Here is a 26,219-nt window from a genome sequence, read left to right on the forward strand (position 1 = left end):
CATGCCCAGCTAATTTTTTCTATTTTTTGTTGTCTGGCTAATTTCTTTCTATTTTTAGTAGAGACGGAGGTTTTGCTCTTGCTCAGGCTGGTCTTGAACTCCTGACCTCAAGCGATCCTCCCGCCTTGGCAGCCCAGAGTACTAGGATTACAGGTGTGAGCCGCTGTACCCAGCTGGGAAAATAGTTCCAAACTAAAACAAAAAACTTCAATTAGCCAGTGTTCAACAAAATGGATTCCACTATACTCAATTTATTTAAAAAAAAAAAAAAACCCACACAGTGTGGTTGTGTATTGAACTTTGTTAAAAGTCACAAACACTAAATAAATACAGGGTCTTTCAAGGTTATCTCCTGTTCACTGAATAATTGTGGGGAGAGAGAGAGAGATAAACACATTGATAGATACATAAATTGATCAGTCATGATATTCCTCTCAACATCTACCCTTTTTTCTTTTTCCACACTTGTACAAGATATGGTTACATCAGACATAACCATATTATAAACCGGATGTTCGGCTCTTGGGACACATCGTTGGTGCTGCATACAAAATATGACTACTTGAGGACCAACAATTCTGCAGCCAAGCTATGAAAAAAAAAAAAAAAGTTGGTAAGTTAAAAAAGATCAGTCTTACAAAATTACATTTTGTAGTATTTACCAATTCCTTACAGAATTTGATAACCACTGCAGAAAAATCAGCAAACTGTCATGAGAAAAAGATAAAGACCATCATATAATTTTTCAGACACACTACACACTATACATTAAACACGTACACAAAAAAGTAAATAAACAATGCAAGCTGTCAAAATAAATAAACTCCAAAAGTCCCTCTCAGTTGAAACTGCCATTAAAATTTTAATGTCTGAAACAAACACAATCTTAATGCAATAATCTCATGCTATAACAATCAGGAAATATCCATATATCCTTTATAAATGAAGCACCCAGCCAATGAAGAAGCAACTTAAAAGTATAAGAGCCTATATGTGGCCCCCTCTAAAATATCTATTATGTCACAAGAAAATGTATAATCCTAGGCAGTTTCAACATTTGGGTTTTAAATACTTTGCACCTCAATGTCTTTCCAAGAAGACCTACAAAGAGTTTTTTTCCTAAAATACTACAGGTTAAACTCAAAAAATAACTTTGTATTTTCATTGGTACTGACTTAAGAACGGTGGTGGTCCTGCTCAACACAGGCATACTCAAGCCAGTCTAAAAAGCCTTCAGTTGCCAAAGTCACCACTGCATAACTGATTTAAATATCCTGAGCTCAAGGAGTCCTCCCACCTCAGCCTTCCGAGTAGCAGGCATATGCCACAGAAAATTAGTTTCAATGTTACTGACTCTGACAAGCAGTGGTATTTCCAAAAGGAGATAAAGAACAATGCTCTTGGCAAGGTCCACACAGACCTTCCATAAATTACAGAAATACTGCATCTACCTACTCTTCTATGTTTTCTTCTCCTTGAAACAAGAATCACCTCTGTGTAATCTGGATGGAATTACAGCCAGTTTACTTTTATTTCAATGCTTCTCTCTTGTCCAGACACCAAAAAAGTAATGAGTCAGTAGACTCTAGAATCAACAAAAAGAAATAAGATGTCTCATTGATCTATTAGCAATATTGATCCCAAAAATGCTTCTTTCTAGGATATAATTTTTCAGACCCTATACAAGATACAGGTATTAAAATTCTGTGTGCAAGAGTACATAGGAAAGATAGAAAATTACCAAACACTATGCTGAGGTCTTTTCCTACTCTTTATTACTTCTCCCTGAAATAATTTACAGTCAAACTGAGCTTAAATAAAGTCAATCACTAAAATGCTTCATTACCATAGGTTTACTTATACTAAGTGAGGCTATATCCCCTGAAATATAAAAAATGACATATAATAAAAGCTTATTGTAACATAATTAGCCTTTAAAAAAATATTATTCTAGTTTCCCCAAACCAAAAGTATTCCAACGTATTCATAATTTGTCTAATATTTCATGATCAGTAAAGATTTTATGTTTACTGAAGCAAAGACAAACCAAAAAACAGACTACCAAAGGAACACACTAGAAGGTAGCAAACCTTTTTGAGGTGATCAAAGGCAGTGCCACTAAAAGGGTCACAGATATAAAGTGATCTGTCATTCTCCTTTATCTTCAATGCCTCTTCTTCTGTAATAACCTGAAGATATTCTTCTGATTGGAATTCTTTTATTGACTGAAAGAAAAAATAAAGAATGTACCTGTAATTAGTCCCCTGTATATAGGTCCAATCAACTCTATCTTCAAATTCCACCTCAAGTCCAGGCTTTTCCCTGTTGAAAGCCACCATGATCTCTCACCTAGACCTCTGCAGAAGCCTCCCAAGTGGTCTCTTTCTCCCTCCCACTGTTCTCCATAGAACAGCTAGTAATCTTCTTAAAAACACAAGTCAGATCATGTCACTGTCTGCTTAAAAAGCTCTGATGGCTTCCCACCACACTCAGAATAAAATCCACATTACTTACCATGGCCTACAAGACCGCACAATCTGGCCCCTGTCTATCCCCCACTTTTACCTCTTACCTCTCATCTCCCTTGCTGCCTCTACTCTACCCACTCCCACTTTCTTGATAAGCCTGGAACAAGCTAAGCGTAAGCTCATTTAGAGGCTTTGCTCTTGACTCTGCAGCACGGAATACTCTTCTCCCAGGTCTTCACCTGACTTGGTCCCTCACTCAGGTCTGCTTAAATGTCACCTCTTCAGAGATGCCTTTCCTGATTATTCTTTCTAAAATACCCTTCCCTAGCCCTTTAGTCTATTTTATGATTAAAAATAACATTATATATATGTAGCTTTTATATCTCTCCCCTGGAAGTTTCATGATATATCTTGTTTGCCACCATATGCTGACACTCAGGTAAGCACTCAAATATTTTCTGAACCAATTTTGAAGTCCTTATGTTAAATAGTTAGAGTGACCCTTTTAAAATGATAAGTCAGATCATGATCCTCTTCTGATTAAAACCCTCCAGTGGCTCTCCCTTTCACTGAGAGAAAAAGTCAGTCTTATATGACTTCTTTACCCTTACTCTCTGAAACATTCCTTAATACTCTTCCCTTACCCCTTGCTCACTCCACACTATCTTACATAGACACTACAGGCACCCTTCCAGGGCCTATATATGCCTGTTCTGTCTGAAACCTTCTTCCCTAGATATCTGCATGGCTATCTCACCTCCTTCACGTTTACTCAAATATCTTCTCTATAAAGCCTACCCTGTTCACACTCTTTAAAACTGTAACCTTCCCTTCTCTTTCCTATACAACAACCATCCTCTGGAAGCCCTTAACCCGATTTGCTTTTTTGTCTTCCCATAACACTTAGCACCTTGTAACATACTATATAGTTTGCTCATTAATCATGTCTGATTCATGTCTATTTCCTCCTACTAGAATGTAAGCTCTGAGACAGCAGAAATCTTTGCCTGATCACTGATGCATCTCAAGTAATAGAGCAGTGCCTATCAGATCATAGACAATAAATATTTGCTGAATAAATGAACTTTAAGGAAAAACCTGCTACGACTGCTTCTCAAACTTTAATGTGTGCTGGGGATCTTGTTAAAAATGCGGATTCTAACTGGTAACTCTGGGTTGGAGCCCAAGATTCTTCATTTCTGACAAACTCCCAGGCCATGCTGATGGGATCTGAGTAGCAAGGCTCTACACCACCCCTACTATCATCCCATATTATTTTGTATACAATGAAACATACTTTTTAACAGTTAACAAAAAATATTTAAGTGCGACCAGTCCATGACTGACTCAAATTTTTTCAACACACAAAGGACCACTCTGGTTAGGAAACAAAAGAAAGCAACTTAATTTCCAAGAACTGCAGATCAGCCACATTAAACAGAAATGTCATAGATTTCAAGTCCCCCAAATACATAATAATGATATACTTACATAAATTCAAAAATATGTAACAATGATATATTTATATTAATGTAGACTACAGTAAAACTACTATGAAAATAAAATATCTATTTCTAAGACATAAAGCCTAACATCAAAAACACTTAAAAATAAAATGAATTCACAGCATCAAACAAGACTTTTTCAATTATTCTTACCTCAAGAGCTTTAAAAAAACATTCAGAGTTGTCTGAAGACTTTAAAAACTTCACAAAAAACGGTTCTGTGTCATTTCTGGACATTTCTGAACTGTCAAAATAAAAGAACCATTAACAAGAACAAAAACACGTTATGTATGGAATTGTATGTTTAACCCACCTATTTTTCTGTGCAGACAGGAATGCCTAAGGATAAGCATTCTGGCCTTGCCCATGAATTCATCCATGACGTTTCTAAGAAACCCTGGAATGTGGGTAAAGTCAAGGAAAAAGATGACAACACCAATCCTTGCAAATCCGAGAACGAAATTAATGTCCCTGAATTGAGAACGTTGAGGGCCCTGGCTATAGGGGCTATAGGTCATGGACGTTCAATTGCACTTGGCTTAAGAACACACAGATCCCATCTGCCCCGCCGGTACCCACGGCCTGCGAGGTTCGTTCATCCCTCAATAAACGGATTTTAAATATAAACACGCAAGCCAGTTAGCAAGGTCATGCCCCTCAAAAGGTCGGACACTCCTGCTCCCCAACTCCAGGAAAAGGCCTGGCTCTTGAATCAGCAAAGCCACGTCCTCTCCGGCGTCAAAGGCCCACCTGCCCGTCCGAGGGCCGGTTACCAGGGCAGGAAACTAGGGCCCCGCAGGCCACAACAGGCATCGCGACCCCCAGTTGGGGCGGGGAGGGAGCTAGGTCCTCACTCCGCGCCTCACTCACCTCGATGGAGCCTGGGGGTCTTCCGGCGGGGCGCGCGGCCCGCAGGACGGCGGCTGGGGTCGGGCGCTAGCCGGGCGCACAGCCCCCGCCCCCACTTGGCGGGGCCCCCAGCCCAAAGCAAACGCTGGAGAATCCGGAAATTACATAGGCCGGGAACTGACTTTCGCGCCAACAGCGCGCCCGCGCCCGCCGCTTCCTGCGGAAGTGACGTACTTGTCAACTGGAGCCGGAGGGCGGAGATGTCAGAAGCGGTGGTGGGCGGGCCGCAGCGGGAGAAGGTCCCGGGAAGTGGGTCCGGGATCCTCTGGGGTTTAGGACTTTGAAGGGCGGGTCTAGGTTCTGCTGGGAGTTGGCCCTGCGCCCACGGTTCAGGAGATGTCGCCACAGGCCAGGAGTACTCCTTTGGTGGAAGTCCTATACATTGAAAAATAAAACCAGGGCAAGAGAGGATTTCCTCAATAGATACTTATTTTACACCAGCCTTAACATCAGTCAGTGCACGAGAAACTATGTATTAGCCAAAACAACTCCATGAGGCAAATAGCGGTAGTTCCATTTTACAAATGTAAAAACTGAGGCTTAGAGAAGTTAAATGGTGTGTTCAACGTCACACAGCTAGTAAGTGGTGGAATTAAGACTGCATCCAAAAAAAAAAGACTGCATCCAGGTCTTGCTCACTCTACCGACTGTTGCTTTCCCTCCAACATAGCAAGAATATAATTACCACCTACCACAGCCAAAAGATCTGGAGGGAAGAGAGACTTGAGGATGACTTGAATTACATAGCTAACGCCAAGGGATCTTTGTCAATGGTCTCTTCCCCTCCTCTTCAATAGTCAGCTCCATTTTCTTTCTGTGCATCTGTCTGAGTATTGGGGAGATTCTGGGATGGAACCTAATGTTTAAGCGGCAAAGACCAGAGGGAGGGGGGAAAAATAGGCCTGCACAACCTTAGCTCATTGATAACCTTTGATAATCTGATTAGTTAATGCTTCTTCCTATTGTATTCTTGACTGCTGAGATTGAGACTTTTTTTTCCTCTCTTTTTTTGAGACAGAATCTCTCTCTGTCACCCAGGCTGGAGTGCAGTGTCACAATCATAGCTCACTGTAACCTCGAACCCCTGGCCTCAAGCTATCCTTCCACCTCTGTCTCCCAAAGTGTTGGGATTACAGGCGTGAGCCACCACTCCTAGCCTGATTGAAAAAATGATTTTGAATTAAGTATGTGTGATTTTAGTGCCATGTACCTTGATGGCTTTTATTTTTCTTGTTAGAGCCTAAAGATGGTAATAGCAGCTTGAGTCTAAGTGTTTGAAAATACCCATAGAAAGTGACCAAGATTCTTTGCTTGGCCAAACTTTAGTCAGATTTCTGAAACTTCTCCTTAGTTCATCTGTGCACTTCCTTGGAAAATCCAATTAGAACACTCTACTTTCCATATCTAATCAAATTCCTCATTCTCCATTACCCCCAGGTGATGTCTGATCACCCTCACTATCTTCAGCAGAATCCTGTTAAGTCGGTTTAGCCAGAATCCCCTTACTCCTGATGTTACCTCTTAGTAATTTTCCATCCAGTAATCCACCCCACCCCCCATTTTGCTCCTTGGCTATAAATTCCCACTTGTCCATGCTGTATTCAGAGTTGAGCCCAATTTCTCTCCTCCAATGCAAAATCTCATTGCTGTGGTCACTATACCTATCCTGATGGCCCTGAAAAAAGTCAATCTTACTGTGCTTTAATAAGTATCACTAAATAATATTTTCTTTAACAAAGGTGAGTCATAATCAGTAACACTGGAGCTCAAAGGTAAAGGCTCATTGCTAGGGACATGGTGAGGAAAGCCTTAAGAACAAACAAAAATTACTAGAGGCTGGAAATAAAGGAGTAACAGTTAATTATTAAGATGCAAATCTGTCCTGAAGCCGTAATAATATATGTGGGATACTTAAGAAAGGACTCCTGCTTGCACTATTCCCATTTACTCCCTCAGCAGCTCTATAGTATGTGAGCATTATTGTCCCAGGTATGGAGAAGGGGAAAGTGAGGCTCAGGAACTATGGACTTGCCCAGGGCCACACAGCCAGGAGGTGGCTGCACTTGGACTTGAGAAGAGGCGGGGTGACAGAAAACCTGAGCCCTTCCTACACACCACACTGCACCTTGGCACATGCTGCCTGCCCATCTCTGTGTGAAAGTCCTCACTGGAGCAGGGGCCCCTTCCTCACATTTCTGGGGCAGAGTAGAGGCCTCATGAGAGAAGGAGATTCCTACATGCTGCTGATGAAGATGAGGAGGAAAATAAGATCCACCTTAAGCTTGAGCCAGCTGGAACTCGAAAGCAGGGGAGTTGACCTTGTCTTTATGGTAGGAGACCAGCACTAGGGGCAAGTTCTCCCACCTTGTGTCTCCAGATAAGCAGAGAGGGTCTGTATCTGTCCCTGAAGTGCCTAATCCTGGAAAGTGGGGAGAGCAGTGTGTCTCATGTGTGGTCTCTGGACCGGCAGCATCAGTATCACCTGGGAATTTGTTGTGAATGAAAATTCTTAGGCTCCAACCTTAGACCTATTGAGCTAGGAACTCTAGGGGGGAGGCTAGCAACCTGTGTCCTCCAGAGGATTCTGATTCACATTAAATCTTGCTTGGACAGCAATCCTTTGGGGGAGGGTGAAATGGTTACAGTTACCCCTTGGTGTCTGGGGGAATTGATTCCAGGACCCCCTGTAGATACCAAAATCTGAGGATGCTCAACTCCCTTCTATATAATCTATGCACATCCTCCCATATACTTCAAATCATCTCTAGATGACTTATGATACCTAATACAATGTAAATGCTATGTAGTAGTTGTTATAGTGTATTTTTAAATTTTATATTATTTTTGTTATTTTTTTATTTTTATTTTTTTTCAAAATATTTTCAGTCCACTTTTGGTTAACTCTTCAGATGTGTAACCTACGGATATGGAAGGCCAATTATGTGAGTTTGTAATCCATGAAGATTTTGGTGAAAATGAGGAACGGTTGCAATGTGCCCTCAGAAGCCGTAGTTTGGGAATTCACTTTGCCTCACCTTCCTTGTGCTTAGGGTCACTGTCCTATTTCTCTGGCACTTCTGTTACCTGGAGCCAGACACTCCAGACCCTGCCTGGGGTGGAATTAAAGGCAACTTTATATGTATCTGTTTGTAGAATGAAAAAACACAGGGAAAAAATGTGATGAAATAGTTACTTTTAAAATGTGGGTGGTGGGAATATGAATATTTGTTTCTTGTTATATTTTGCTACATAGATAATATTTCTCAAAATTAAAAAATACTAGAAATGTTTTTTTGCGTGATAAGGCTTTATGTTTGTTTCCAATGCTGTAAATGAATAAATATACCTAAATAAATGAATGTATAATTTAAAAGTGAAATGACTAAATGATCATAATGGCTGTAGAAATAGTCTTTCAGTGGTGAAACATTTGCTTAAATTATTGTTTTCAGTAGCCCAGAAGCCAGAACACAGGCCTAGTGAGTCTGCTGTGCTCTAGGGAAGGGGAGGTACAATAGAATGTCAGCACGCACGTTGGCTGCTACTGGCTGTGTTCAATTATTATAAGAAAGAGACAAGCTCTGGGAAGAATTGGCCTGTTTGCAGACAAAAATAAAAGTGAATTTAGTAATCTGAAAATGTGGGGGGTTTGCAAGATTGGAAAAGCTGACTTTATCTAGGCACTAAAAACAAGAGATAAACCTGAGGGAGGTTTTGAGCAATAAATGTCCATTACAACTGACCACGTGGGAAAGGTTGAGTTAGCAAGCATGGCCTGTCACCCAAGCTAGGTAAGCACCATTAACAGGGACAGAGAGAGAGAGAGATGTGAGGCCAAGGATAGCAATGAGGCTTGAAAATTATGTCTAGGAAAGACCTGGGGTGGGGAGAGCTACTACTGCAGGGAAACGGCTGTGCCATGGCTTCCTGGCAACCTTACACATATCCACGTGCGCAAAGTCTTGAATTGCAGCTTATCTGAGCCTTGGCAGAATGCCTTGTGATCCTTACAGAAGGCCTCTAAAGAGCTGCTAGGTCATCTCCCACTCCACCTTTCTATCCCCCCGGGAGGCTGTCATGAGACAGTTTCTCATTGCCTCCCAGTTTCAGGTGGGGCTTCCTGCCCCACTCCCCTCAGAATGGAGCTGCAGAATATAACAGCACTAGCTGCCACCAAGATCTGGCGCCCGAGGGACGGAGTATCCCACAACTTACACTGCAGTCGTCAGCGCTTTTGGTTTCAGTGTCATCCTTTTTGGTATATGGGACAAGGTGCCAGGGAGCTGGAACCTTTGACTTATTCTTCTTTTCTTGCTATCTATGGAAGTAATAAATGGTCTGGATCTAAGTATGCCATGTATGTTCACTGGTGGAATCAGCTGGGCCTTGTCCTTGACCTTGTCTTGTATATATGAGGTTGACAGCTACCACGTGAAACTGGAAGCAAATAAATCTGAAGGTTATGAAGATTTTGAGATAATTGCTTTCTGAACCAAACTAGAAACCTGTAATTTTCAAACTTTGATACAATCCTCAAGCTTGCACATGACGAGTGGGAGGAAAGTCATTCAGCCCCAGGAGTACAAACTCCTCAATACCCCATTCAGATGTGGCTAGAGAGAGCAATAGAGAAGGAAGACACTTTCAGAAGAAGGTGCCAGGGACCATGGAGAGCAATAAGCAAAGGAGCCCCTTTAGGAGAGCAGAATCTAACCTAATGAGGACCTCCGACTGAGGACTTCCCAGTGCATGCCCAGCTTCAAAACTGATACTGACCGGTGACAGTTATGGGTCTCCACTCCTCCCCTTTCTGAAAGGGGGTTTTATTTTTGTTATTCTGTCCCTGCCCCACCATGGTGTATTAGGTGTGTGCTTGGGCAAGGCGGGACAGAAACGTGTCTTTTTAGTCCATATGTTACTTGTGGATTCTGGCAGAGACCATGAAACAGACTCTTAGAGTCCCACCCATATCTCCTCACCCTCAGCACCCTTATGCACATCAGGAAATTTCCAACTGCCAACATCTGTGTTTCTTTGCAAGAAGCTATTCTCTGGCACCAGGAGTGTGCCGTGCCACCTGCACGGTAGGTGGGAGAGCTAGTGGCTTTATCACCCATAGGGGAAAAAACCCTCAGACAATGACTGACAGGAGTTGGTGCATAAAAATCCTTGTTTGCATGCCCTTTGGAAAGGACATTCTACTCTGGTTGCCACAGTTTGCCAGTGGAATTAAGCCCCAGTCTCCACTGTGGTAACTGACTCGTTAACACATCCTTTGGATGCCTTTCTCTCCCGGTCTCACTTCCCCACTTTCTTACTTGTGTTTCTTTACTTATCAAATAAAACATCTGAAAAGTCTTGTCAAAATGTCTGTTTTCTGGGGGAACTCAAACTAAGACAAAAGACCCAACACTGTGCTCCCCTTTCACAGTGTTGTGCTGTTACTGAGAAGTGGTTGCCCAGTCAGGGATGCCAGTTCCATCTTCTTTACAGCTAGGTGGGATCGTGGGATCCAGTTCTGGCTGATCGAATATAAGCAGAAGAGATCTTTATCACTTCTGGGCTTGATCGTGAAAACTTCTTGCACGACTTTCTGTACTCTTCCTTATTCTGTCTGTCATCTGGATGTCGTTCACAGGGCAATCTTGGAAGCCACATGTTGAAATGGAGCATCCTTGGAAGCCCGGATGTCTGCATGGTGGAATGGAGCTATGAAGGTGAACTCCCCACTCCCACCCCAACAAATCACCACCACTGCTGACAGCTGGGCTTTGTGTAAGAAGTCAACTCTTACCGTGTTAACCCACTGAGATTTTGGCGCTTTATCTTTTAAGGCAGCTAGGGCCAACCTAACCAATTCCGAACCTGACAACAGTTGAAACAAATGTGTTGCCCTTGCAAAAATTGTCCTTATTATTACAAGATTCCTTGGAAAGGAGAAAGTGTGAAGTCACTCCAGAGAGAAATGTCAGAGGCCACATGAGGAAGAGCATGGACTATGGAAAGCAGGCCGCCTAGTTTGAATGCCAGTTCTGACATGCACTAGTTATCTAACCTTGGGCAAGTTACTCAACCTCTCTGTGCTTCAATTTCTGTATAAAAAAGGGATGACAGTAGCATCTACCTTAGGGGCTACTATAAATTAATATTTGGAAAGCACTTAACACAGTGCCTGGTACACGGTTTGCAATAAATTTACAAATCCTTAGTTTTCCAAAGACCATCCTCACCTTGAAATCTTTAAATTGTTTTCTACAATCTAATCATCTAACCTTCTGCTCTGCTATTTGTGAGAGCCTGTGCCAAAGCAAAGAGATGACTTTAGCCCTTCGGATGTCTTTTCTTTGCAATATGACTTTGTCCCTGTACATAGGAATTTTTCAGAGTTTGCTCCACTCGGGTTCAGGGAGCATTTGGCTCCTACTGGATTTGGGCTATGTTAGCTTTAGGTGGATCATTAATCTTAGAAGAAATGGTCACCTTTGGACCCTATTTGGTTTTTGTCCACAGGCCTGTAGAGGATTGCTCAACTTTTGAGGTATTTATGTGCACTTATTGATGATCTATTTGATAATTTTTTGAGCCCAATATTAAAGCAGGCACTATTTTCCAACCTAGGATTCGAATGTTGAATGAGAAAAAGGTGGTCTCTGCCCTCATAGACCCTATTTCCTTTGACAGGTATGAATAAATGAACGAAGAGCCAGGACAATTATAAACGGGCCACTTCCAGCTCTGCCTGAGCAGAGGGCCATTCCTGCGTTACAGAGACACCAGCAGAGTTGAAGGCAGTCTCAAGGCTGGAAAAACAGAAGTGGAGGCAAGATCCCAATGAAAAGGGAGGTACAGAGAACTGAGCTTGGCAAAGGGCCTGTTTTCTCCTTAAGGTACTTGCACAATTTGAAGTTTCACGGAATGGGAGATAAAAAGGTAACGCCACCCCTTAGAAAGGCTCCAATAAATATATTAGGTGTTATTAGTTTCCTGTTACTGTCGTACCAAATTACCACAAACTTACTATCTTACAGTTTTGAAGGTCAGAAGTCTGAAATGGGTTTCCCTGGGCCACAATCAAGATGTCAGCAGTGTTGTGTTTCTTTCTGGAGGCTGCACAGGAGAATCTGTTTTCTTGCCTTTTCCAGCTGTAGAGCTGCCATTTCTTGGCTTGTGGCCCCACCCTCTTCAACCTTCAAAGCCAGCCATGGCAGTCTTCTTCACACTGCATTGCTCAGATGACACGAAGTATTCTGCCTCTTTCCTTCACATTTAAAGGACCTTATCCTTTAAATATTGGCCCATCTGGATGATCAAGCAATGCATTTCTAAATAAAGCATGAGTTGAATAAGAAATTACCCCTAAATCTAGTAAAATTAAAAAAAAAAGAATTCATAATGAAAATCAGAGTATATTTTAAGTTGAATAACCATTAAGTTATAACATATCAAGAAAAAAAATGCAGCCTAGGCAATACATTGTCTCTACAAAAAATTTAAAAAATAGCCAGGCTTGGTGGTGCATGCCTATAGACCCAGCTACTTGGGATGCTGAAGCAGGAGGATCACTTGAGCCCAGGAGTGGGTGGCTGCAGTGAACTATGATCACACCACTGCACTCCAGCCTGGGCAATAGAGGTAGACCTCATCTCTTGGGAAAAAAAGAAAGAAGGAAGGAAGGAAGGAAAGAAGGAAGGAAGGAAGAAAAGATACAGGAAAATGTATCACTTTCATTACATGTACTAGAGTGGAAGAGAGGCTGAAAAAAATCAATGATATCAACTGCCTTTTTAAAAAGCTAGAGAAAGAACAAAACTCAAAGAAGTTAAGAGAGCAGAAATCAATGAAATAATAAATGAATATACAGTAGAGAAAATCAACAAAGCCAAAAGTCTGTACTTTGAGAAGATTAATAAGATAGATAAAACCCTGGCAATATTAATCAAGGAAAAGGAGAAAACATACATTACAAATATCAGCAATGAAAAAGGATATTACTGTAAGGATGCTCCACTCTTTAAAAATATCAAAAGACCAGCCTGAGCAACATAGCAAGGGCCTATCTCTACAAAAAAAAAGAATTAGTCAGGTGTGGTTGTATGAGCCTGTAGTCTCAGCTACTTTCGAGGCTGAGGCAGGAGGATCAATTGAGCCCAGGAATTGGAGGTTACAGTGAGCGTGATGATGCCCAGGAAACAAAGCGAGACTCTATCTTAAAAAAAAAAAAATCCAAAGATAACATGATGAACAATTTTACATAAATAAATTTGAATTTATATAAAGGGGATGAATTTCTTTTAAAAAAAAAAAAAACAGAACTTACCAAACTTGAAGAATAAGAAAATCTGAATATTTCTCTGGCTATTTAAGAAACTTAATCTGTCATTAAGATTGAGCCACAGAGGTGGCTTCACTGGTGAAATCTTCCGAACATTTAAGAAAGAAATAAAACTATTTTTATACAATGTCTTTCAGCAAATAAGAAAAGAGATGACATTTCCCAGTTCATTTTATAAGGCATCATAACCTTGGAACCAAACTTTTAGGGACATTAAAATAAAAAACTGCAAAATGATTTCTGTCAAGAAAATTAATGCAGAAAATCCTAAACAAAATATTTTCAATTCAAGTTCTGCAATATATAAAAAGTATTATGCATAATGGCCAACTGGGGTTTATTCCAGGAGTGTAATAGTAGTTTAACATTTAAAAATCACTTAGAATAGTTCACCACATTAACACTAAAAGGAAGGGGAGATCGTATGATTATCTTAATAGGCACATAAGAAATACTCGATAAAATTCAACACCGATTCATGATTTTTAAATTTAGGCAATCCAGGAAGGAAGGAAAATTTCTTAAGATCATTCGTTAATAATATCTAAAGCAAAACAAAGCACCAGAAAACATTTTGCGTAGTGGCGAATTATTGAAAACTTTCCCTCTCTATCACCACTTCTACTCAATGTTGTGTTAATAGTTTAAAAATTAAAGCTGAACATACATCTACTTTATGACGCAGCAGTACTCTCCTGGGGAAATACCTTTCAGAAATGCATACCTGTATGCTCTAAAGGATGTGTATTAGAATGTACCAGAAGTTCTAATCAGTGCAGTAAATCAGGAAAAAAGAGAATTGTAAGGATCTGAAAAGAAAGAGCAAAACTGACATTGTTCACAAAAGACATAAAGATGTACACAGAAATTTCAAAAGAAACTATTATAAGTAATAAGATAATTTAGCAAGATCACCGTATTCGAGGTCAATGTACAAAAACCAATTGTTTTTTCAGATACCAGCAACAAATAGAAATGAAATTAAAATTACATTCACAGCAGCACTATTCATAAGAGCCCAGATGAAAACTATTAGTACAATCATAGGGAGGAAAGACACAGTGTGCTACAACACACAGTGTGGAATGTGCGACACTGACACTGAATGAAAGGCAACATAGATGGATCTCACAATATAATCTGGGGTGAAAGAAGACAGAAACAAAATTGTGCATATCGTGTGATTCCGTCTCTATAAAGTTCACAAATCAGCAGAATTAGCCTATGGATTAGAAGTCAAGATCCCGGATACGTTTGTCAGGGAACGGGAAGGAGCGGGGGAGGGCTCTGTGAACCTTCCGTTTCTTGATGTGAGTGCTGGTTATGCGGGTGTGTTCACTCGGTGATAATTAATCAAGCAGTACACTGAGGATATGTAAAGTTTTATGTATATTTTTATACTTTAATAAAAAGTTCTCAAAATTTTCTTTATATTCAGAAGACTTTCCCCAGGCAGAAGTCAGAGCCTTGTAGGTCGGGCTGCAGCGAGCAAGAGAAGCAGCCGTCTCTGGGCCCAGCTTCCCCCGCCCTCGCCTCCCAGAGTGGAGGATTGTAGGGACAGTGTCATTCGGGGACCTTCCGGGAGGATCCCGCAGTGGCCAACAGAAACGCTTTAGGAGCAAGAGTTTAGGAATCCCTGAAAATTGAGTTCAAAACGTTGTGTGTAGGTGTGTGCGTGCTTTCCTGGAGGAAGGGTCCACAGCCTTCACCCTGCGGACGGTCCCCCAAGTGCCGCGGAGTCTGTGTTTTTGAGACGTTTGGGAGCTGCTTGGTTAGATGAGAGTCCAGGGCTCAGGAACCTGGGTACTAGCAACTACTCTGGGACCCCAGCGGATCGCTCTCCGGGGCGTCAGGCGGTCAGACCAGCACGCTACGAGGTTGCTCAGGCTCGTATGTCCGGGGTGCGGCCCCCTGGCCCGTGAGCGAAGGTCCCCCGGCGCAGGGCAATCCGCGGACAGTGGGTAGCAGCCTGCTGCCCTCCAGCCCGGCAGAGAGCGCTGGCTGCTTGCGGGCTGCCCGGGGGCGTGGTGGGGGTGTGACCAGGGCGATCATCCTGGGCGGACGAACTCTTCCCAGGATCCACGCGCTCCAGCGCAGATGAAGCTGGCAGAGGTGTGGGAGCAGGGCCGGTGACGGCGCGCCCGCTGCGGAGAATGAGGCTCGCCATCTGCGCCCTGCTGTGCGCCGGGGCCCTGGGTGAGTGCACGCTGGGAGCCGGGGTGGGGGCCGGCCCTCCAGGGTGCTCGGGGAGGGGACCCAGCGCCAGCAGCCGCTCAGCCACAGAGGGACCCTGCGCGGCATACGGACCACCAGTGGGCCTAAGGGCCCTGAGGCGGCCCTTAAAGTGCCTTCTACCCGTAGGTGCACCTGACACTTTGATCCTGCAGAAAACACATAGAGGAGAGGGGTTTGCAAATTACGACCAGCCGGCCAAATCTGGCCTGCTGCCTGATATTGCACAGCTAGAAGAGCTAAGAACGCTTTTTACATCTTTAAATAGTTGAGGGGAAAATCAAAAGAACACTATTTTGTGACACGAAAACTGTATGAAATTAAAATTTGTGCTCTTAAATAAAATTTTATTAGGACACAATCATGCTCATTCAGTTAAATATTGCCTATGGCTGCTTTCAGGCTTGTTGAGGTCAAATAAAATATAGAGAGAAATCTGCAAATTAAAAACATTTTATTTGGGAAGCAAGCATTATAATTCCGGGCATACATACAGACCGGGTAGTCTCTGGTATGTCCAAAGAACAAAGAGAAGATTGGAGGTTTTATTTAAAAAAACAGAAGAAGAAATGTTATGTATTGTTCTTCAAGAACATTCATTGGCACTGGGAAGTTTCCGAGGATCTGGCAAACTATTCTGATTGGTGAGTGACGGGGCGGTGCGGTGTGGAGGGATCAGCCTTGGAATCATAGGTTTCAGTAGCTGTTACAGCAGGCAGCTTCAGCAGCCAGGCTTGCAGAGAACTACCATTCTTGGAGCAGTGTCATGTGCCCTGGGTGCTTTCTCCCTCTGGGCTCTCGACTCTGTTTTAGTTGGGTATGACAAAAATGACCCAATTCATATGATCAATTTTCACAAGCTTCAAGGGCAGAATTGACTAGTTGCCACAGAGACTGTGTGGCACACAAAACCTAAATTATTAACTCTTTAGCCCTGCCGTCCTCAAACCCCGGGCCACAGCCCCATACCAGTCTGTAGCCTGTTAGGAAACTGGCCACACATCACCGCCTGAGCTCTACACCCTTCCCCCTACCCTACCCCCTTGGTCCGTGAAAAAATGGTCTTCCATGAAATCCTGGTGCCAAAAATGTTGGGGACCGCTGCTTAGACCATCACAGCATAAGTTCATGGCCCCTGGCCTAGAGGCTTTTGATCTCATTTACGGTGAAGGAAACAGGGTCAGAGGAGAGAAGGGCTTCTTCCTAGGGCTAAGGGGTTATTAGGAAGGGAGGGAGGGGATGCCTGCCATATAACCAGAGGGGTCTTTCTTGCCCTGAACTGTACAGCACCTCCCACCTCTACCATACAACAGGGAGGTTGATGATATAGAGGAATAATAATTACCCTAGAATGGGATCCACCTGTCACTCACTGCTGTGTGACTCTGGGCTGTTCCTTGACCTCTCTGAATTGGCTTCAGTTAGTAGGAATTGCCTTTTCACAACACACACACAGTTACTGTGAAAATGAGCTAATAAACCTAGTGGCAGGCAGAGTTCCAGGCACAGAGGGGTTACTACTGGTAAAAATCCCACACATGCATGCAGAGGACCTCTTCCGGGGTTGGGAGGATAGGCTCCTCCAGGGTTCTTGGCTGGGTCACTGTGAAGAAGGTAATGGTGCACAGTTAATGAACTCACGCACATGAAGAGCCCTCCCTGGCTCAACAACTGTTGGTTCTGTCCAGCCCTGGTTCCGTCGTGTCTCAGGCTGTTGTAAATAATTTGGGGGTAGTGTGTCTTACATGGAGCAAGGAGCGGACAGAAAGGGAAGGGAGTGCTGTGGGGGCTCCTCCCTGGCCCAGCACTGCCACATGGGTCCGCACAGGGAGTTCTGCTGGGGCTGGGAAAGTCGGGAAAGGTAGGACACAGTTGTGATCCAGCTGTGGTCACAAAGAAACCCAGAGCGCAGACCCCCCCGCCCCGGGCTCTTTCCAAAATTCTTCCTGAACAGGGCTTGTGGTGTTTGTTCTTCCTCTGTCTCCTCTCGGGGCAATGTCAGGTGCTGACCAAAAGTCCATTTTCCCAATTGGCTCTGTGTTTGCAAACCAAAGGCAAGAGCTGCCCCTCTCAGCCTCCCTTCCCCACTTTCCCTCCCTCTTTGCTGCTGGGCCAGGCTGAACTCAGTATTCTAGTCTAATAAGAAGTCTTCTGGTGGCAAATGACAGAAACACAACAAAAGTAGCTTAAACCGAAAAGACCAAAAGGAAGGAGACAGTTATTGGTAAGCCCAGCAAGAGCCAGGAACGAAGGGCCCAACAGCCTGTGTCTCCACCTTGGCCCCCAACCTCATTTCTCAACCCTTTGCTCTTCTGGGGCTTGAGAACGTTCTCTGTTCAGTGAGCACCAGCAGCTTTCCCCTTCCAGGATAAGTTTGGAATATTCACAGTGGGCTCCGATGGCCTCTTGTTGAATCTGTCATAGGGCCATGGGTGGAGTGTTATTCATGACTGACCTAGTCTGGGTTACTTGGCTCCACCTACTCTTAGCTTGCTTGTACACACTCATTTTCTTTCTTTTTAAAATCCTTTCTATTGAAGTATGATTTATATATAATATAGTACAAGAAACCCATTTTAAGTATGCATACAGTTCCACGAATTTTGACAAATATAACTACCCATGTACCTACCACTGTAATCAAGATAAAGAACTGCCCCTGACCTCTTTTCAGCCATTCCCACTTTCTGCCACTGTAAGTAAGTTTTGCCTTTTCTAAGATTTCACATAAATGGACTCACACAGGACATAGACCTTTGTGTTTGCCTTTTTTCACTCAGCATAATTGTTTTGAGAGTCATCCAGGTCGTGTGTGTCATAGCTCATTCCTTTTTATTGCTGAGTATTCATTGTATGGCCCTACTATGGTTTGTTTGCCCGTTTGCTTGTTGATGGACATTTAAGTTGTCTCCAGTTTGGGGCTACCATGAATAAAACTGCCATGAACATTAGTGAACACGTCTGTTTTCATTTGTTTTGGGTAAATATCTAGAATTACCAGGTCATACTGGTAAGTGTATGTTCAACTTGATAACAAAATGCCAGACTTTTTTGAATAGTTGTACCATTTTACATGCCCACCAACAACATACTAGAATTTTAGTTGCTGCTCATACTGCCAACACGTGGTGGTGTCAGTCTTTTCGCCGTTAGCCATTCTAACAGGTATGGAGTAGAATCTCGCTATAGTTTTAATTTGCATTCCTCTGGTGACTAATGATGTTGAGCATCTTTTCATGTTTTTTTTTGGCTATTCATATATCTTCTTTTATGACATTTCTGTTTGAATCTTTTCCCTATTTTTTTTTGACATGAGCACAGTGATGACTGAAAATACAGATTTTCAAGAAAGGCCTTATGTTGATGTTCTGCAGAAGGACAAATGGTCTATACTATTCTGTTCCCCAGCTTACTCTTCCTACCCTGGTCTGCTACTATTGAAGACTTTCTCAAATAAATTTGAGGGCTCTATTTGTCCCTCCTTGTCTTTGGCATGGGGTTCTGTCTAAGGTAATTTGGCATCTCCTGTCCGATTTCTTTTGGCATTTCCTGCTTGCAGACAATTAGAAGGCAGTACAGGTTTTGAAGTGCAACAGACCCAAGTAGTTCAAATATTAGCTTCATCTCCAATTATTTAATGTCCCTGACCGTTTTTTAAATTTCACATCTAAAATAGGAGCACCAATATTTAAATGGCAGGACAATTGTGAACATGAAAGGAAGGTAATGTGCTTGGCACACTGTGAAGCATATAGGGACTCATCAAAGAATGGTAGCTGTTATTGCTGGAATTTTCATCTTCTGGATTTCATTTAAAATAATGTTTTGCCCAAATACTACAGATTTATAAACAGCATTTTGCCTTTGTAATGCTTTCTGCACTAATTACATAGCTCAAAATACCAGTGAAAGAAATAGGCACTGATTTTAATGCCCCAGCAATTAGTACAAAGTAAGGTTAGCGTAGCCAACGTTTAGATAAAGACCAAATCACTGAGCCCAAAGCTTCCTACTTATGGCTAGGAAGCTTTTCTGAGGTGAGATTCACATAACATAAATTAATCATTTTAAAGTGTACAATTTAACGGCATTTAGCACATTCACAAAGCTGTACAGCCACCGTCTCTATCTAGTTACAAAACATTTTCATCCCCCTAAAGGAAACCCTGTCCCTGTGAAGCAGTCAGTGTCCATTTCCTTCTCCCCAGCCCACGGCAACCACCAATTAATTTGCTTTCTGTTTCTATAGACCTACCTAGTCCAGGTATTTCATATAAATGGAATCATATGATGAGTGGCCTTTTGTGTCTGGCTTCTTTCACTTGACTTGATATTTTCAAAACTCATTCACTTGGTACTATGTAGCAGTACTTCACTCTTTTTATGGTGGAATAATATTCCGTTGTACAGATATACCATATTTTGTTGATCCATTCATCCGTTGATGCACATTTGGTTTTTTTCCACCTTTTAGCTATTGTGAATAGTGCTGCTATGAACATTCTTGTGCATGTATTTGCTTGAGTCCCTGTTTTGGATTATTTTGGATATATACCTGGAAGTGGAATTGCTGTGTTTTATGCTAATTGTATGTCTAATTTTGCAGGAATGCGTTCGGCTTTCTTATCCAAAGGGTAGGGCAGAATCAAGGAAATGGGCCCTAGAATTTATGTGAGCCAGGCAACCAATCCAGCTTGTGTGTATCCCACTCAGCTGACCCTTTATCTTGTCTTTAAACTCTTTGCCAGCAGAGGAAAATGAGTGCTGTGGGTCCCTTACATGTCTGGCGTCTCTCCACTAGGGCTGTGTCTGGCTGTCCCTGAGAAAACTGTAAGATGGTGCACCGTGTCAGATCATGAGGCCACTAAGTGCTCCAGTTTCCAAGACAATATGAAAAAAGTCTCCCCAGCAGATGGTCCGCTTATCACCTGTGTGAAGAGAACCTCTTACCTTGAGTGCATCCCGGCCATTGCAGTAAGTCACAGCTGCGTAAAAGAGAGAAGAAAGTCTATGTTTTCTTTTTTTTTTTCTGCACTTGCTGTTGTTTGTTAGTTTCTCCCCACAGGAACCAGACTATGCTTTAGAGAAGAAACAAAGCAAAGATCTAAAAGTACAGGAACTCTGTGTGGAGAAAAATACAGCTGCTCAACATTCATTGTCAGTAAAATTACAATCAGAATTAAACCAATAGAGAAGGATTCAATCTCAGTAAAATACCTGTGGTAAAGCAAAGTCAGCATTACATTGAAAGAGAATCGATAAAGACTCATAAATAAGCAAGAAGCTCCAGTGTCACTATTATTAATTAACATTGTTTTTGGAAGTTCCAGTATTGCAAAAAGACATAAAATCCATATAAGATAGAAAGGAACAAACAAAAATATCAATGTTTTCAGATGATTGCATGCCTAGAAAGTACAGTGCAATCAAGAGAAATGTTTCTATAATTATTTATTCGTGAATAAATTAGTTTGGTAAAATGTCAATATGTAACAATTAATGTCATTTTCATGTGCCAAGAGCTATTGAGTGTGGGAAAATGTCCCCAAATTATGATCTCATTTACATTTAAAATAATAAACAGGCCAGGCATGATGGCTCAAGCCTGTAAAACCTAAAACTTTGGGAGGCTGGGGCAGGAGGATTGCTTGAGGCTAAGAGTTCGAGACTAGCTTGAACGACACAGTGAGACCTCACCTCCTCCCAAAAAAAAATTAGCCAAGCATGATGGCATGTGCCTGTAGTCCAAGCTACTCAGGAGGCTGAGGTGGGAGGATCACTTGAGCCCAGGAGTTTGAGGCTGCAGTGAGCTATGATGATGCCACTATACTCTAGCCTGGGAAACAGAGTGAGACTCTGTCTCAAAAAAAAATAATAAATAAATAAATTCAGACATATTCTCTGTATGTCTCAGCTTTCTGTCTATCTATCCATCTATCTAATTATTTCCATGATATGATATAGACACAAAGTGTGATAAGTGTTCAACATTAGGGCCCTACGCTTAATAAATTTAGATAAGATACATGTAGATTTTTTTCTAAGTTAAATTAAATTTTTAATTGACAATTGTATATATTTATGGGGTGCAATGTGGCGTGAGATATATAGTACAAGGCAGACTTTCCAAAAAAATGGCTGAGAAAGGATTCTTTAGTTGGACACCTGGGCAACCATTTAGAAAAAGAAAAATCAAGCAAGATTCTTAATCCATCCACTAAAATAAATTTCCAATTTTATTCACCTTGATTAAAAGAGAAAGACATAATTAGATATACTACAGAAGTAGACAAATTTGGAAATTTAAAAAATTTTAAACTATGAGAAAAATATTTTTTAAAAGCCCTAAGCATACAAAAAAAATTATCAGCTATAACAGCACACTGCAAAAACTGTATAAAGATGTCATTTAAACTTACAAGAAATGCTTAAGAATAAAAAGCTATAAACAAACCACTCACAGAAAAGAAATTACAACTAGTAAATAATATGAAAAATAAAGGAAAAATGTTCATCTTTTTAATAAACAAAGATGCAATTAAGATACTTCTTCAAGTAATGGTTATATCCACTAATGTAATAACATTTCTTAAGTGATAACACTTCTCACTGGTAGTTTGCAGTGAAATTGGTATGTGTTGCTATTGGCATGATAAATCATACATTTCCATATCATTTCTGGGAAATAATTTGGAAATATTCAATAAGGGTCATAAAAGTATGTACAAATTTGTATTTAATTTTCTTTAATTTGTGTGTCTATGTGTATATATATACACATAGACACACACACACACACACACACACACACACAGAGAAAGAGAGATTGGTGACAGGAATTTGACCTTATGCAATTTGGGGAGCTGGTTAGGCAGTCTCTATAAAACAGTTGTCTTTTCGCATCTGATACCGGGGCTTGAAGAGGAGGCAGTCAGGAAAGGAAGATGTACATAAAGTGGGGAAAGGCAAGAACAACCTGGAACCCACAGTCATGAGCCAGAGTCCATGGGATGGACTGAAATCCATGTCAATTCTTGCTGCTTTTGACCTTGATGGTGTTAACAAGGCCCAGTGGTCTTCTTGTCCTTTTACCTTTATGCTAAATTCCTCCTTTTCTTAAGTTGGATTGGTTTCTGATACATGCATCCAATAGAGTCCTGACTTCATGCACACACACGGATACAAATGCACGTATAAGTGTATACATACATACACATATGTGAATACATATTGTAAAATATTTATGAGAGAAAATGGGATGGGGAAAAGGGAGGCAAGTATATAGAAAGACAGTGCTAAATTCAGAAAAACCCAACTTACTTTAAATGTCAATTAATAAATGAATAAAAAGAATGATTTCAAAGATGGGAAATGATCCAACCTCATTTTTGAGAAGAGGCTGTGCAGTTGCTGCTTCTTGCAGGAAGAAAGGAGCTCTTGGCTGACAGATTCCTGAAGAGGAAACCTAGAACTGAGAGTACAAAATATGACTTCTTAGGAATGGAAATTTATACGGTTCATTCACTTACGGACTCGACAAACGTTTACTGAACACCTACATGTGCCAGGTGTTCTAGGTGCTGGGATTCAGCGGGGAATAAAACAGACGAAAATGTCCCCACCTTCATGGAGCTTACATTCCAAAGGGGAGGACAAACAATAAACAAAGAAAGTTCCTCAGGTGGTGGATGAGGGCTCGGGAGGAAAACAAAGTGGCCAGTTTCCCTGGGGTGGTAGTTAACGAGTGTGGTCAGGGAAACCTCACCGGCAAGGTGACATTTGAGCACTGACGTGAGAGAGGTACAGGAGGTCTGAGCCGTGCAAGTGTCTATAGAGCAAGGGTCTCTGGCAGAGGGTCAGGGGAGTGTTCCTCAGAGGTGATGAGCTTCACTCATGGTCTGTCTCTTCTCTTTCAGGCAAATGAAGCAGATGCGGTGACCCTTGATGGGGGTTTGGTGTATGAGGCAGGCCTGGCCCCCTACAACCTGAAGCCCATCGTGGCAGAATTCTATAGGTCAAAAGATGGTGTGTTCTCTCCCTGGGGACCCAGGTCTCTGGCCTGACACTGCAGCCATGGGGGGAGGCAGGGACTCTGCCAGCATTACACTTGTAGGGAACAAAGTTGCTGGGGCACTTTGGATTGAAGAAGGCTGCTGTCTGTGATGCCAATCCACAAGGGCTGGGATACTGGCTGTCCCTGGCAGCTGCAGACTTTGTGCCCCTGATGGAATATGCTATTGGTGCTGCTGGCTATGAGGTCCCCCCAGGCTGAGCAGAGGGTGCTGTCTGGAGTCCTTCACTGACCCATGAGGTTGCACCAGTGGGAGGCTCCACACGGGATCTGACTGCCTCTTCCCTGCTGCATGCCCTCCCTGTGCTACAGAACACGGGCCTGCATCTGCGGTGAGGAGAGGTTTTGCGGGGAATCCAAGAATGGGGCTTTGCCACTTTCCCATTCTTTCCACGAGTGTCATTAGTGTGAGTGAGCACAGCCCACCTCAATGTGACTCCAACTTGTAGCACCTTGACATATTCTTGGGGACATCCCCGCATCCTTCCTCTCGTACCTTCTCCTTTGTCTTTGGGCTGTAGACAAAGAAGCAGAGAAGGCAGAGAAGCCCCTGGGGAGAAGCCAAACACCATGACTGCTGGGAGCTGAAGCTCTCCCTAGGTGTGCTCTGCTCAGCCCCTGGGGCTCCTGTCTCCACTGGCTTGGAGGGACTAGCAGAAAAAGAACTAGTGTCTACTGTCTTGAAAAGCGATGGTTATCTCTCTCCTGTCAATTTAGGGCTTTTTTTTCATTTCCTTTTTCTGCTGTTTACCAGAGGATGGCACCAGTCTTAGAATCCCCCAAAGTTCTGCATTGTTCACACTGTGGAAGATCATTGGCAATGATGTGACATCTTCCTCTGGCCCTTCTTTCTCTCTGCTCCTTTGCAGATCCACAAACCTACCATTATGTCGTTGCCATGGTGAAGAAGGGCACCAACTTCCAGCTGAACCAGCTCCAAGGCAAGAAGTCCTGTCACACGGGCCTGGGCTGGTCTGCTGGGTGGAACATCCCCGTCAGGACTCTGCTTCCCTCTGGCTCTCTTGAAGCAGGTAAGCCAGCTGGGGCTGGGTGCCCCTGGGCAGGGCTCCTGCACCCGCTGCCCACAGGGCCATGCTGCGGTCATCCTGTCACTGTCAAGTGTATGTGTTTTGTGGCTTCCAAGATGGGGCAAGGGTAACCTGCTTTAAACGTGCGCTGGCTGGGTGTGTGCACCAGCAACCCGTGGGGGCTGGCAGCTGAGTCTTCTCTCAGCAAAGGTGCCTCTGTCTCTCAGAGCTCCCGTCCTTCCCACCTTCCTGGTAATCCCAGTAGTGTGGCTGGACAAGGGCCAGCACTCAGGCCCATTGAGAAAGGCCCCTACCTCCTAGCTTCCCAGCGAGGCTCCCTGGGGATTCTAGCCACACTGCCAGCCTTAGATGAGGGCTTGGGACATAGGCAAGGAAGGCATGACTGGGCCAGCACAAGGATTTTTTGTGTATGCTTGGGACATAGGCAAGGAAGGCATGACTGGGCCAGCACAAGGATTTTTTGTGTATGCTAAGCTTTTTGTTCAGTTATGACAAGCCATGGTAAGCCTAGTGTATCTTTTCAGGCCTTGAAAGACAATGGCCAATCTTTCTGCACTCTGCAAAAGTGCATCTTTTTGAGGCCTGCCGACCTCTGCAGCAGTCATGCTTTGGCTGTGACAGGGACAAGCAGCTGCAGGGGTCTGATGAAGTGCTGCAGCCTGGACCACAGCTCTGGCCATGTTTTGCCCTTGGGGTGTTCACTTGCCTCAGTGTCAGATGCTACTGGACATCCTTCTGGGCAGTTATGCTGTGGCTGTTGGCACACCCCTGACCCCCTCACCAACAGGCTACCCCAGTGCTCTCCCAGAAGAGGTACCCCATGAGCCACCATAGCCACTGGATATAGAAGGGGAGGTGGGCGTGGGCCCATGTCCTGAGGCAAGGAAGGGCTCCTGCTGTTTGGAGCTCTGCCGGGCCCCTTAGAGCTCCATGTTGGTGAGTTAACAGAGGCGAGAGGCACTGGCACCGCAGTCTTGGTTCAGTGTAGGTCAGTGGCTCTCACACCCTGTAGCAGACAGGCTGGGGAAGCATTCTCATGGGCTCGAGCCCTGGCCCACCCGTGAGTGTGATGCCTAAACACACACAGGGACCCTGGGCCATCCAGCCCCTCTGGCATGTGCACTGGCTGCCTGTGCACGTCCACTTCTCAGACGGTCCTGGGAAGAGGGTGCAGACGCACGGGCTCTCGGATAGGGCCACTCTCTCGCACACGTGCACAACCTGGAGGCCCCAGCCAGCTCATGCATGGGGTCCACGTCTCTGTGTTGAGCAGCAGTGGCCAAGTTCTTCTCCAGCAGCTGTGTCCCCTGTGCGGACGGGAAGGAGTTCCCCAGCCTGTGTAAGCTGTGTGCCGGGACAGGGACAGACAAGTGTGCCTGCTCCTCCCGCGAACCGTACTTTGGCTACTCGGGCGCCTTCAAGTGAGTGAGAGCCCCCGCTCCTCCTCCTCCTCACTCTGAAGTTGGGGAGATAAAGGCACGGGGAGCGGACGATCCGTGTGAAACCCAGGGTCCTGAGTGCCTCCCTTGGCCAACCCTCACTCTCAACCATCCCACAGAGTAGGCTTCTGGTGGGAGCCCCTCTGGTCTCCCCAGAGCCTGGGGTCTGCCATGTTACCCTTCTGGACCAGGGAGGGCCGAGGGGACAGACTTG

General features: G+C 43.4%; 2 protein-coding genes across 2 annotated transcripts in view; one reads left to right on the top strand and one right to left on the bottom strand.

The window, feature by feature from the left end:
* Positions 1 to 4,951, bottom strand: part of TOPBP1 (topoisomerase (DNA) II binding protein 1) — an 83,388-nt gene extending 78,437 nt beyond the window's left edge. Inside the window, exons 1-4 of the mRNA XM_012663361.1 lie at positions 4,844 to 4,951; positions 4,127 to 4,217; positions 2,091 to 2,225; positions 446 to 589 (exon numbers count right to left, since the gene is read on the bottom strand). Coding sequence (XP_012518815.1) covers positions 446 to 589; positions 2,091 to 2,225; positions 4,127 to 4,210 — 363 coding nt within the window. The 5' untranslated portion in view covers positions 4,211 to 4,217; positions 4,844 to 4,951. The remainder of the gene's footprint in view (positions 1 to 445; positions 590 to 2,090; positions 2,226 to 4,126; positions 4,218 to 4,843) is intronic.
* Positions 4,952 to 15,298: 10,347 nt separating this feature from the next.
* The window catches only part of TF (transferrin), a 32,709-nt gene continuing 21,788 nt past the window's right edge, over positions 15,299 to 26,219 (top strand). The window contains exons 1-5 of the mRNA XM_012664067.1: positions 15,299 to 15,410; positions 20,248 to 20,420; positions 23,363 to 23,471; positions 24,387 to 24,548; positions 25,840 to 25,987. Coding sequence (XP_012519521.1) covers positions 15,368 to 15,410; positions 20,248 to 20,420; positions 23,363 to 23,471; positions 24,387 to 24,548; positions 25,840 to 25,987 — 635 coding nt within the window. The 5' untranslated portion in view covers positions 15,299 to 15,367. The remainder of the gene's footprint in view (positions 15,411 to 20,247; positions 20,421 to 23,362; positions 23,472 to 24,386; positions 24,549 to 25,839; positions 25,988 to 26,219) is intronic.

This window comes from Propithecus coquereli, unplaced genomic scaffold (assembly GCF_000956105.1).
Source record: "Propithecus coquereli isolate 6110/MARCELLA unplaced genomic scaffold, Pcoq_1.0 Scaffold12, whole genome shotgun sequence".
NCBI classification, from domain to species: Eukaryota; Metazoa; Chordata; class Mammalia; order Primates; family Indriidae; genus Propithecus; species Propithecus coquereli.